This window comes from Pelodiscus sinensis, chromosome 8 (assembly GCF_049634645.1).
Source record: "Pelodiscus sinensis isolate JC-2024 chromosome 8, ASM4963464v1, whole genome shotgun sequence".
NCBI classification, from domain to species: domain Eukaryota; kingdom Metazoa; phylum Chordata; order Testudines; family Trionychidae; genus Pelodiscus; species Pelodiscus sinensis.
The window spans coordinates 73119925-73133416 of record NC_134718.1 but is presented as its reverse complement, the minus strand read 5'-3'; the positions used below and the strand labels follow the sequence as shown (position 1 = coordinate 73133416).

Here is a 13492-nt window from a genome sequence, read left to right as displayed (position 1 = left end):
TGCAGCAGCAGGGAGCAAAGCGCCCCATTCCCAGAGCACTCTTGCTTTCTGCCACCACCATGAAGCAGAGCTCCTTCTCTGTTCATCAGACTCACAAACTTTTGAGTTTACAAGGAGCCCTTGTCTCGCTAATATCCTGGGACAGACATGGCCACAGCACCACTTAGTTATATACTGTATTTTAATATTTTCAGCAGCTCCCAGTCATTTTTCAACTTTACCACAACTAGCCAAACCATCACAACCATGCTGTAACAGTTAGATTTGTTTAATTGACATTTAAAAAACTAAGAATATATGTGGCACAATTTCAGATTTAGCTTCTTAGCTACTGATGAGCTTCTCTGAAAGTAGGAGTCCTCATCAGCTTCATGCACAAACAAGGAATATCCTAAATTCAAAAGGAATCTAGCCATTAGTCAATTACAATAATTAAAATGAGGTAACCTGTTTGCTCCAACTAATTCTACATCATTAGCACTGTTTCTACCTGAAGTGGTCTCCCATGAAGTAGAGCTTGATCTTTTTCTTACGAGACATCCATTGCCCTATTGTTAAGATGAAAAAAAAGTTACTTGTTTAAGCATTGTTTTTAAATAGGACTTGCCAGATTGGTGAAATAAATACCAAATTCAATTTAGAAAAAATACCAGTACCATTTCCACTTTTTTTAAAACTACTTTTTGTTTCTCTTGGCTGTAAGGTTCACATCTAAAAGAGTGCTACGCCTTAACTCAGGGGTTCTCAAACTTCATTGGACCACTGCCACAGACCACAAACCTCTTCTGACAGCAAATTATTATACAACCCCAGAAAGAAAGGCAGGGATACCAAAGGCCTGTATCCTGAGCCCCACTTCTCAGGATTGAAGCCAAAGCCCTGAGCAAGTCTAACTCCTGCTCTGGCACCCCTATTAAAACAAGGTCATGACCACTTTGGAGTTCCGACCCAGAGCTTAAGAACTGCTGCCTTAATTGTAACGCAGTAAATGCCTAAAAGTGACAAACAGAAAGAGAGAATCATTGTTTCACCTGAAATTATCTTGTCAAAACACAAGCTTTTTTTTAATAAATGCTAGTTACATCAATATACTTGATAGTAGTTTTGCACACTTGTACCGATGCTGGAAACTAGCACATTTGCCTTTGCATTTAAGGTTAACAATGAATTAGAAGGGGACTACAATTTCAATCAAAGCACTGTGTTTGTCTAGAAACTAGACAATGAAAGCAGATCACTGCTCCTGAGAGGACAGCTAATATCTCTGCCTATTGCTCAATGCTTATGATTTGAGATTATGAATTATCAGATGGGTTCTCAAGATTTGGTGTATTAGAGTAAACTTATACCAGAGTTAGGTAGTCTTCTGTTTTGAGAAGGCAGCTTTTAAGCTTGTTATTTCTGATTAACTTAAAAAAGATAAAGTTTATCAATGTTTTACGTACAAATGACACAGGGAAGGGCAAAAGACAGCACTATGCATTATATTCTTTATGTAATCACATTCACCTGAAATATTGGTCAGAGGTTTGGCCCTTACTGACACTTGCAGACATACCTGGTTTAATACACCTGATCTTGAGAATGCCTTTACTGGGCTGAAGGGCTGCAGTTTAGGTTGTTCCATTCTTTGTCTCTTCTGCTCTCCTTCTCTGCAGTAAGTATCCAGTGGTAACCAGAACTGTGACTCAGAGCTGTGCTGGAGCTTTGTGGAATGTCCTGGTTTTTGGCACAAAGGTTTATTGTTCACATTGTCATTATTTCTGGCATAGTTTAAGGTATCTGCTTCTGATGTAGAAACCCGTTTGCAGGGGTTTGAATTGGCTTCCTCTAAATCCATACGTTCAATCTGCTGTTCCCTACCATTTTCATAAAACAACGATGTTCTTGTTTTAGTTGGACACTTCTCATTCCTCCCAGGTTCTCTCATACTAGTCTTATCTTTTTTTGTCAAAGAATAGTTTGGAGAGCATGCAGACATAAGGAGTTTTCGAACCACAACCTTCGGATACTTTGTGCTTGGCACCATGCATGCTCTGTTGTTTTCTAAAACGTTTGGACTGTCCTTTTTCTCTCTATTCGTTCCTCTCAATAAGCCATCTATTACAGGACTCCTGTTTGCTGGTTGGACTGGAAATGTTTCCCTTCTAGTTTTCTTCTCAGAAGATATTTTCTTTTCAAATTGTTCTGTACATGTGACTGACAGTCCAGCAACTCCGTTTTTTACATTTCTTTTGTCCGGAGAACACAACAAGATTCTGTCTATATAGCCAATTTAAATAGATACAAAATATAAAAAAATTATAAATTAGTAACCCTCTATTACAAAAAAAAAGATTTGACACAAAATATGACAAATTGGTGGGGACTATCACTGAAGGTGCTAAGAACTTGGATATACGTAAAGGGAACACAAAAATCTGATGATGAACATTTCTGCTTACCTAACTATAGTTTAACAGACCTGCAAGTGGCCGTCTTGTCACAGGCCAGCTCTACAAGCCAGATCCACAGGGAAGCATTCGAATCACATTTCATACATAAATTCAATTCACGTGCTAACGGACTTAATCAGGGTATGGGTTGGCTAGGACATTATCTACTTCATAACCACTTAAGGTGCTAACAACTCTGTGAGTAGTTTCCTTCCTGTCTCAGCATCTATTTACTTTGACCTGCTTAGGTTTAAGCACCCATTCTTCAGATACTTAATGATGCTGTCTCACACACCCCCTTCCTTTTTTCCTTTTTCTTTTTCTCCCCCCTCTCCTATTTATTTCGAGTTTTCATATCCCCTACTCATACTCCAGTCATCTGAAGAAGTGGGCTGTGCCCACGAAAGCTCATGATACCATCTACATGTTTTGTTAGTCTATAAAGTGCTACCAGACCATTTGTTGGGTTTTTTTTGTAACTTTCTGAGTGGTATCTGATGAACCAGTGGTTCGAAGATTGTCTAGTGGTGGCTTTTTGTGGCAAGGGACTGGGGCTGTGAAGGAGGAAAGCCTGAGACTTAAATGCACTTAACCAATTGCAAACTTTAACTACAATTTGATTATATTAAATCACTGTCTCTGATTCGTCTTAGACAGCGCAGCATGCAAAAAAAAGAACAAAACAAATAAAACCAATACAGCAATAATAAAAACTCCTCCCCTAGCCAATCCTTCTATGGTTATCTTTGAACAGCTGGTGGAGTTTTTTTTGGTAACAGACTAACTCAGCTACCCCCTGAAGCTCCATAAGCTTATTGGATAGTCAAGCAGTGACTCAACTAGTCGCTTCCCCTCCTCCCCCTGCTGCCTCCATCAGAGAGTCAGCAAAGGAAGGAGAACAGGAGCCGGTGCTGGGGGAAGCACAGGGTTGAACTCAAGCTGTTAACCCAAGTTAAAAAAATAATTTGGATTAAAAACAAGTAGCCCTGTGGCACCTTATAGACTAATAAAATTTTACATATAGTATCATAAGCTTTAGTGGGCAAAGTCCACTTCTTCTAATAAGATGATCTTGCATGGAGGGGAAAAAAAAGGGGGACCCTCAGAATAAGAAGGGAGAGAAAGAAAAAAAAGTTACCTGTCAATTGTAGTCCCGGGGCTAATGAGGCTACTTGAGGGAGCTGGAAGTGAACCATGCTTAGCTTTTGATGTCAATAGAGAGCTGAATGTAAGGCAAGCTAATTTTATAATACATTAACCAGTTCAAATCTTTGTTCAGGCCAAGGGAAATGGTGTCAAATTTGCATATGAAAATTGATTCTGCACTCCCGCTCTCTCTCTCTAGTTGGATTGTGAAATTCCTTTGTAGAAAAATGTCTACTTTTAAATCCATTCACGATTAACTTGCCCAGGCAAGTTAAAATGTTCCCTTACAGGTTTAGATGTGTTACCATTTCCAATAGCTGTTTTGTGTCTATTAATCCTTTGTTGTAGAGACTGTTCAGTTTGACCAATATACATAGCAGAGGGGCACTGGTGGCATATATCATGTTAGAGGATGTGCAGTCGTATGAACCTCTGATGTGGCGGATTATGTGGTTAGGTCCTGTGATGGTGTCGCTAGTATAGATGTGTGGACAGAGTTGGCCAACTGGGTTTATTACAGAGGTACGTTCTTGGGTGAGTGTGTCTGAGGAGTGATGTGCAGCTGCCAGAAAGAATTTGCTTCAGGCTAGGGTTTGTCTTTAGACAAGGACTGGCCTGTTTCCCAAGGCCTGTGAGAGTGAGGGATCGTTTTCCAGGATAAATTGTAGACTGTCAGTGATGCACAATAGGCGTTTGAGCTGGGGGCTTTACATAATGACTAGAGGTGTTCTGTTATTTTCCTTGTTGGGCCTGTCTTGAAGTAGAAGAATTCTGGGTACTCGTCTGGCTCTGTCAATATGTTTTGTTACCCATCTGAGGAAGTATTTAAGTTTTAAGAATGCCTGATAAAGATCTTGTAGGTATTTGTCTCTGTGGGACTGGAGCAAATACAGTTGTATCTTAGGTCCTGGCTGTAAACAACAGATCGTGTGGTGTGTCCTGGATGAAAACTAGAGGCATGTACGTAAGAATAACCCGCTCAATTAGCCTCATTAGCACCAGCAAGGGCATGGGAAGAGAGAGGCGTGCTGATTGCACACAACATTGACTGAGAGCGCTATGAACTATTTCTGCATCCAATCAAAGTGCTGCTACAGTTTAATAGGTACACCTTGTAAATTCTAGGTATGCAAGCGCAGATAGAAAAGCTACCCTATCCTGGCACATCGTCTTGGTTACGACAATCTTGTGGCCTGCGGCTCCACTTGCTAGCCTAGGTTGCCCATTGCGGTTCTAGCTCAATTAGCATCAATGGCAAAGAAATCTGTAGCTTGCCATTATCATTCTACTAGAATTTATGCAGGGTTATGCAACACCAACAGGCGAAATCAAACCTAACACTTTGGGAGCTTGTGCATGAGCCTCTACTGCATGAGCTAAAAGCCAGCTGGCTATTAACTAAGGTTATACAGCAGACTCGTTCTCTCTATAAGCAGTCTCAGTGCTACTAGATGGGACAGCACACCACTCCCAGAAGATGTGTAGGTCATATTTACAGCAGACCTATTTGATCGGGAACATTTATTACACGTCTGATTGTGCAGCAACAGTCTTTTGTAGATTACAAGTTTCACAACTGGAAATAAGTGGTTAGATTTCTGCACTTGTATAATTAAGGAAAACTCATGTATGAAAAACCATTCATAAAAATAATTAACTTACCTTGTTTTGGAGCTGGTTTGAAGAAATCTGTAATAGACTGGTTCCTAAAAAGGAAACAGAAGTATTATAGGCTAAATATACAGTTTTCATTATATCACTACTGCCATAAGATAAAACTGAAATCCTGTAATTTTACCCATTTGTTCAGAAATTTTTTAAGTGTCAAAACTAAATTCCAATGATGTTCTGTGGTCCAGCATAAAGCCTTGAAAAAACAAGTAGTAGACGACAGAATTCCTTTTTCCACTCCAAATGATATAAGAAACTAAAGTAAGTAGTTATTTTTAAAGACCGCTTTTTCAAAGCTAATTGAGGGGATTTACCCAACTATTTCCATTAATTTCAATTGAACCTTTATGGCTAAACCCCACCTCCCATTCAATTCTGAAAATCTCAAACAACCAGTCTTGTTGATCAAGTTATGGATATACATACTAGGGATGTAAAAAGTTGGTTAAATAGGTCATCGGACAACTGCTGAAAATCCCAGTGGTTACACGTGCTGTGGACAATCATCTAAGCTTTATACCCCAGAGCCCGCAGCAAAGCCTCCAGAGGAGCGGAGCTGCCAGCCCCTGCCCCAGAGAAGCTGCCGGCCCAGCTTCCAGGGTGGTGGCAGCTTCGCTGCTGCAATGAAGCTGCTTCCCTGCAAGTGGAGCTGGCAAGAGCTGCAGGCCCCATTCTTAGGGAAGAGGCTTGACGCCGCAGCGAAGCCACCTCTGTGGGAGTGAGGTCAGCAGCCTCTGCTGGCCCCACTCCTCGGGAGGTTTCACTATGGGCTCTGCTCCTGGGGAGTCAGCACGTAACCTGCTGCAGAGGGGAAGGGGAAGGTGGTCAAGCTAGGCCTGCCATGGACAGGAGTTGTTCCGCTCAGCCCAGTCACTGCCTGCAGTAGCTCTAACCAGTTAGCTGGTTAATCTTTCACATCCCTAATATATACAGTTTTTAAAACATCCCTGACTTAGAACAACTGAAACCTCCTCTTTTCTAAACACACTGCTTTCGCTCTTCAGTACCCAATAATCAAATCATGTCCCTATTTGCAGGGCTCGCCGGCTCTTCCGGGGTGTAACTGGGCGAGTAGATGACACTATTTGTCGAGCCCTGCCTATTTGAATCCCTCCACTGACCCCACTCTTCCAAAACATCAACTTCAAACTTCTTGTCCTCATTCACAACCTTTACAGTTCTGCTCCCCCCTTCTCTATACACTCAATTTACTCCTGTTGAGTCCAGCATGAACTAGAACAGCTACACTACGAAGAATCACTTGGAATGCTGCAGAGCCCTAATACCCCACACAACACACCTTTTGAAGTCCTGGGGTCGTACACATACCTACCACATGTGATACTCCTCATCCAATGCACTAGATGCCCCAATAGCAACTATACCGGTGAAACTGGACAACTAAGCTTTCAAATGCTCTCACACAGGAAACTGATATGAGAAAACACACACTACATCACATGTCTGAACACTTCACTATCTCTGACCCATCAGTCTTAATCCTCAAAGGAAACAGTGCACTTTCAAAAAAAGGGAGCTTATATTAATAATGTTGCTAGACACTAAAAACAATGGATTCAAACACTGGATTTATGACTTGTAATAATCTAGTCAGGCTCCCCACAATGTTTCAAAGCGGCAGCACTGGCTGGAGCCCATCTGGCCCCAGGCTCTATGCAGCACTGCCGCTTTGAAGTACCCCTTCCTTCCCCCCCCCCCTTGCTGCCTCTTTCTGATAGAGGCAGCGGGGAAGTAAGGGGAGGGGGGCAACTAGTTGACAAGCTTGTTGACTAACCAATAAGCATTTGCTTATCGGATAGTCAACTAGTCTTTCACATCCCTAGCCCCCACATCCCTTCCTTTCCTTCCTATGACTTGGAGTTAACAGGTCACTTCACCTTGAATGGTCCCTTGAAATGTATTAACTACTAATGCTAAACAATCTGTTCCACCTGGTAGTAGACTGGAGAAGTCTCTCCTATCAACACAGGAGCATCTTCACTTGAATGCTATGGCAGTTCATCTCAAAGACTCAAACTTTAAGAGCAAAATGGACCATCATTATAATCTAGTCTGACATTATGCACATTGCAGGTCATAAAACTGCACACATGCATTTCTGTCAGATTAACCGCTACTCTCCTTGGGAAGCTATCCCAGAATTTCATTCCTTCAATAGCTGGAAACCTTTGCCTAATTTCAAACCCAAACTTATCGATGGCCAGTTTACATTCAATTATTCTTGAGTCCACATTGGTGACTTTACTTTAACTCCTCTCCTCCACTGGTATTTATCCCTCTGATGTATTTATAGAGAACAATCATACATCACAATAGTTAGTATCAGTTCTATTAAGTCAATGGCTATTCAAGACTAATAGCCTCTCTCAAACAATGGAGTATATTGGAATACATTAGATACTTCAGATAAAGAAAGACAAATATCTCAGTGGGAGTAAAAACCTAAAAGATGGCATAGGTTTTTAAGTATTTCGGGAAGCAGTACATTTTTGCCCTCCCTTTAAAAATAAAGGCTGAAAATCCAGGTAATTAAATCTGGAAGACAGAGAACTGAAGAACTAGGGAAGTGACAGTATCACAATAATTTAAAGAATGAAAGTAAATAAGTGAGAGGGGAAAGATTTTCAGTCAGAATTCAAAATGTTTGTCAACACGTACTTCATTTTGTTCTCAAGGAGAATGTAAGCCTTACTAAATATTCTAGATCTCTCTCTTTCAAATAATGTGCGAGTACACAATACATCAGAAACCACCGAAAAGGTCTCATGGGGGGACCCCACACACAACTGGGATTGTCTTAAACAACACTGCAGATAAGACAAAAAACACAAAATACTTCAATTTATAAAAAAAGAAAAAACAAAAACAAAAAAACCCAACCACCCAACATACTTTCAGCATTCTTCGTAACTCAAAACAAGAAATAAAGGCACAAGCCCATTTTTTCAGAAATACTTTTTATAAAGGACTTTTAACCACTAACATTAATCTGTTTAATACACTAAAAACATGACCCACAGCCTTTCCAAAGTGTTTATTATCTAGATACACCTTATTCAGAGCTAGTCTGATATGTTTAACCTTTTAAAGAAATCTGCAGAACCAATATTGATAGTCCATCAGACAAAGCACAATTGCAGTAATTCCTCATTTAACACGATAGATGCTTATCTGAAAACATTCGTGCTAAGCGAAAACGTGCTATGCAGGTTCAATTTTCCCATTAAAAATAATGAAAAAAGGTGGGGGTTGCGTTTCAGGTGGTGACGGTGGCGACCAAGTCAATTTTTTGTTGGTGCTGGGTCGTCAACGTCAACATTAGATGATGTAGCTGGAACAGGGCTATCTTGTTCATCAACTGATTTTTTTTGGTTGAACTTTATAAAGAGCTGCTTTGCTGCTTTTTGTTTTTCATTGCAAAGTTGTTTGTAGCAAGATATGGCGCTTTCTAAGCTTTTTCACTACTTTTGAGCTCCGTTCACGATCAGACTCATTCTCATAAAAAATGTTTAACACATATAAACATAAGTCACCATGGTTTGTTAAAACGCAAAGATAAATACGTGAGTGAGTGGAGGAGCGCTGTGACCACATGTATTTATCCGCTCACGCGTATTACCACGGTTTTCACCAACTTATACCGCCGCACAAAGTAGTCTGCCACTTGATTATTTTTGTGTTATTTCAGGGATGGTCGTGTTATTCAAAAAACGTTCCCTAAAAAAAGTGCTATTGCAGAAACGTGTTAAGCAGGCACGTGTTAAACGAGTAATTACTGTACACAGAAGAGGAGCAGGATACAAAACATATCTGTCCTTGCCACAATGGAGCATTTCAAATTAATACATCTATAGAAGCAATGATTTTGTTCTGTACTTACAGTCTTTTTCAAAATCTACAAAGTAACAGGATAAAAGTTGGCCAACAGACATTCAAAATAACCACTTTCATCTGAAAACTTTACAAAGAACAAAAGCCACACAGATCAGTTTCACTTTCCCAAACAGGAAGTCAGACAGAGAGGAAAATGACACTACATCTGTTTCCCCTCCAGAACAGGTAATACTAAAGTGGAGGAAACAACAAAGGAAATAGAAGGGCAAAATATGGTGCTAGTGAACATACAGACTGGAGCTTGCTCCATCATGTAGGAGAAAGCTGCCTGTCATATACAGAAAGTTTAGGATGGAGCTGACTAAGTAATTGGCAGAATTCAGCTGACTTCAGAATCTGGTTATCTATGGGCAGGACTGAATCTTGACAGTACAGCTGGTCCCCGAGTTGCGAACAGTTGACTTACGACCGTTCGCAGTTACGACCAAAGCTGTCGTAAATGGCGGACCCCGAGTTACGAACACGATCCGCGCTTATGAACAGTGCAGTCGCGTGTAACTCAATGGGGTCTAACTTATGAACGAACTGAGTCACGACCAATTGCTTGGTCCGTAACCGGTTCGTAAGTCAGAGACAGGATGTACATGTTTTGTTAGTCTTTAAAGTGCTACCAGACTATTTGTTGTTGTTTAATTTCTTAATGTATGAGTCTCTCTTGCCAGAGCTAAGAGCCATGTGGCTCTTACCTAACTAAGGTTTTCCCTAGACTTAAATTTACAGTACTGCTGCAGGAGCAGTTTAAACTGGAAATGTGATCTCATCATAAGCTCCAGGAGAGCCCTGTGCTAACGGTGCTGGGAGTGCAGCGCCCAATGCTGTAGTCTGGTTCACACTGGTGGTGCTTTACAGCACTGTAACTTGCTGAGCTTGGTGGTGGGGGGTTCCCAAACCCGAGTCAAAACATTTCAGCGCTATAAAGTAGGGATGTAAAATCCCGTTTAATTGGTTAACCATTTAAACACATTGTTTAACCAGTTAACCTTTTAAACACATTGTTTAACCAGTTAACCTATTGGGGGGGACAGGAGGAGCACTCCAGACTGGCTGGAACGCTCTTCTCTCTCCCCCCTTCCGCTGCAGGCAGGGTTGCACTGGCCAGGTTGAAGTAGCCCCCGTGACACTAGAGCAGCCTCTCCCACCCTCCCGTGGCAGGTGTGGAGCTACTCCTGCCCCCACCAATTAAACATTCACATCCCTACTATCAAGTAACAGCGCTGACTCGGCCTTTGTAACATTTATCGATCTCTAGCTGGTCTTGGTGACACTAGAAAGGAACAGAGTGCCACACCAACTAGTTAAGGGTTAAACACACAGCTGGTCAGATGCATCCAGCTAGTATACTTTTTTTTTCATGTGGTGCCACCCTCACATGTTGCTTTGATTTCAATATCATGTGCTGATATTAGTCATCTCTTAGGCAGGCCAACTAGAGTTAAAGATAAACAGAAGCTGCCTCTTCTGATCTGAGCTGTAAAGACCAATTAATTGGTTGCAATTCTTCCTGGATTCAAAACATGTGGAGAGCTGCAACCTCTGCATATGTGGGCAAGACTCCAGTATGAGCGACCTCCTGAATTAGCACATTTTTGGATCAGCCACCTTTTTCCCTTTGCTTCCAAGTCTGCCTGAGCTGCCAGGCTGCCATTCACCCATCTCTTATCATCACAACCAATCACAGAATCAGACAACACTAGAACTGGAAAGGTCTTTGAGAGATCATCAAGTCCAGTCCCCTGCTCTCAAGGCAGGGCCAAGCACTGTGTCATCATGATGGAAAAGCGGCGAGGAGTCCTGTGGCACCTTATAAACTAACCGAAATGTTGGCGCATAAGCTTTCGTGGGCAAAGACCCACTTTGTCAGATGCATGTGACATACATCTGAGGAAGTGGGTCTTTGCCCACACAAGCTTATGCTCCAACACTTCGGTTAGTCAATAAGGTGCCACAGGACTCCTTGCCGCTTTTGCAGATTCAGACTAACACCGCCACCCCTCTGATACTTGATATCGTGATGGAGATTCCATAACCTCCCTAGACAATTTATTCCAGTGTTGAACCACCCTGGCAGGTAGGAAGTGATTACCTCTTTGTTGTATTTGGTGCCAATCACCTACTAGGGATGTTAAAGTGTGTTTATTTAGGTAAACTTGTAACCCTGCATGTTGACCAAGGAGCCCAGGCTCATGGGTTCACCATGTGCATGTTCGCATCCCTATCACAGTGGCGCAGCCAATTTGCCACCAGCACGTGTATCAATTCTTCACCAACTGGAAGAGAAAACCCCCAGCATCACCCCCCCCACCCCCACCAGCAGCGGAATTGCACAAGCCACAACTCGGAGCGCCAGAGAGGCAAGTTCAACAACCCGCCCTGCACCTGGCCAAGGCCACACCAAGCCCTGGAGGCGTCTGTCTTGGCAGAGCCTCCGCTAGGCAGAACTTGGGAGAGCAGCGCTGCCACCTCTCAGCCGGGGGCCGGGCACCGCCAGTGTCTCTCCCGGGGAGGCTGCCGAGGAAACGCGAGCTGCAGCAGCCCAGGCTGGGGTCTGCAGTGCCCTTGGGGGAGGGGCGGGAGAGACCCCCCCCCCTGCGGTCTGCCTGAGGGTGGACCCCCCGCAAGGGGCGCTGCGGCCCCCCCCCCCCGCGCCGGGAGGGAGGGGGTGGTCTCCGGGGCGCTGCGGCCCCCCCCCCCGCGCCGGGAGGGAGGGGGTGGTCTCCGGGGCGCTGCGGCCCCCCCCCCCGCGCCGGGAGGGAGGGGGTGGTCTCCGGGGCGCTGCGGCCCCCCCCCCCGCGCCGGGAGGGAGGAGGGGGTCTCCGGGGCGCTGCGGCCACCCCCCCGCGCCGGGAGGGAGGAGGGGGTCTCCGGGGCGCTGCGGCCCCCCCCCCCCGCGCCGGGAGGGAGGAGGGGGTCTCCGGGGCGCTGCGGCCCCCCCCCCCCGCGCCGGGAGGGAGGGGGTGGTCTCCGGGGCGCTGCGGCCCCCCCCCCCGCGCCGGGAGGGAGGGGGTGGTCTCCGGGGCGCTGCGGCCCCCCCCCCCGCGCCGGGAGGGAGGGGGTGGTCTCCGGGGCGCTGCGGCCCCCCCCCCCCCGCGCCGGGAGGGAGGAGGGGGTCTCCGGGGCGCTGCGGCCCCCCCCCCCCCGCGCCGGGAGGGAGGAGGGGGTCTCCGGGGCGCTGCGGCCCCCCCCCCCCGCGCCGGGAGGGAGGAGGGGGTCTCCGGGGCGCTGCGGCCACCCCCCCGCGCCGGGAGGGAGGAGGGGGTCTCCGGGGCGCTGCGGCCCCCCCCCCCCGCGCCGGGAGGGAGGGGGGGGGTCTCCGGGGCGCTGCGGCCCCCCCCCCGCGCCGGGAGGGAGGAGGGGGTCTCCGGGGCGCTGCGGCCCCCCCCCCCGCGCCGGGAGGGAGGGGGGGTCTCCGGGGCGCTGCGGCCCCCCCCCCGCGCCGGGAGGGAGGGGGGTCTCCGGGGCGCTGCGGCCCCCCCCCCGCGCCGGGAGGGAGGGGGGGTCTGCGGGGCGCTGCGGCCCCCCCCCCCGCGCCGGGAGGGAGGGGGGGTCTCCGGGGCGCTGCGGCCCCCCCCGACTCTTGCCCGCCGGTACCTGCAGTCTCGGGCGCTCTCCCGCCCCGCAGCCGCCGGCTTGAGGTGGCGCCGAGGGGTCCCCGCGGGGGAGCCCGGGCTGAGGTGCCGGGTCATGGCGCCGGCTGCTGGCGGGGCTCAGTGCAGGGGCCTAACGGAAACCAGGGCGGCGCCCCCAGCTTTGCCCGTAGCCCCGCCCAGCCCTCCGCCTCCCCTGCGGGAGGGCCTCTGATTGGCTGCGTCGCCCACAGGTCAACTTCCCCATTGGCTCCCGGATCGCGCGGCGGGACAAGAGACCGAGCGTCCTTCTGATTGGCTGTAAAGGCGGCGGGGGGGGGGAGGGCCGAGAGAGAAACGCTCCGCCCCTAGGCGCCTGGAGGCTGAGGGAGGGTGGCCGGGTCGGGCTGGCGCCCTGGCCTCGCGCTGCTTCCCTCGCTCCCATTGGTCCGTGCGCGGGGGTGGGCGGGAAAGGCTCGCCTCGCGCCCTTTATTGCGCGCGCGCGGCGCATCACAAAGCGATTGGGCGGCGTGTAGTGTGAGGGGCAGTTGAAGCCTCCCGTCCCTTCCAGCGGGGGGGGCAGTCAGCGCCCCCCAGCCCCCCCCCCCCCCCTGCCAGGAGCAGCCTCCTTCCCGCCCACTGCAGACAGACCCCCCCCCCCCCATCATTTTTTTCACGAGGCTCTTGCACAAGGAGGAGCGTCTACACGGCCCCTTCTTGCACAAGAAAAAGCCTCTTGTGCGATGCCGTGACACCGACTA

At 47.2% G+C, this 13492-nt stretch overlaps 1 protein-coding gene across 3 annotated transcripts in view; it reads right to left on the bottom strand.

Annotated features, from left to right (window-relative positions):
- SLF2 (SMC5/6 complex localization factor 2) overlaps nucleotides 1–13093 on the bottom strand; it is a 51854-nt gene extending 38761 nt beyond the window's left edge. Inside the window, exons 1-5 of one of the 3 annotated variants that reach the window (XM_075935587.1) lie at nucleotides 12756–13093; nucleotides 7932–8080; nucleotides 5244–5287; nucleotides 1559–2262; nucleotides 491–548 (exon numbers count right to left, since the gene is read on the bottom strand). In XM_075935587.1, the coding sequence (XP_075791702.1) occupies nucleotides 491–548; nucleotides 1559–2262; nucleotides 5244–5287; nucleotides 7932–7936 (811 nt within the window). In that variant the 5' untranslated portion in view covers nucleotides 7937–8080; nucleotides 12756–13093. The remainder of the gene's footprint in view (nucleotides 1–490; nucleotides 549–1558; nucleotides 2263–5243; nucleotides 5288–7931; nucleotides 8081–12755) is intronic. The other 2 variants (XM_075935589.1, XM_075935586.1) reach the window with 2 other exon arrangements.
- Nucleotides 13094–13492: the final 399 nt, after the last annotated feature.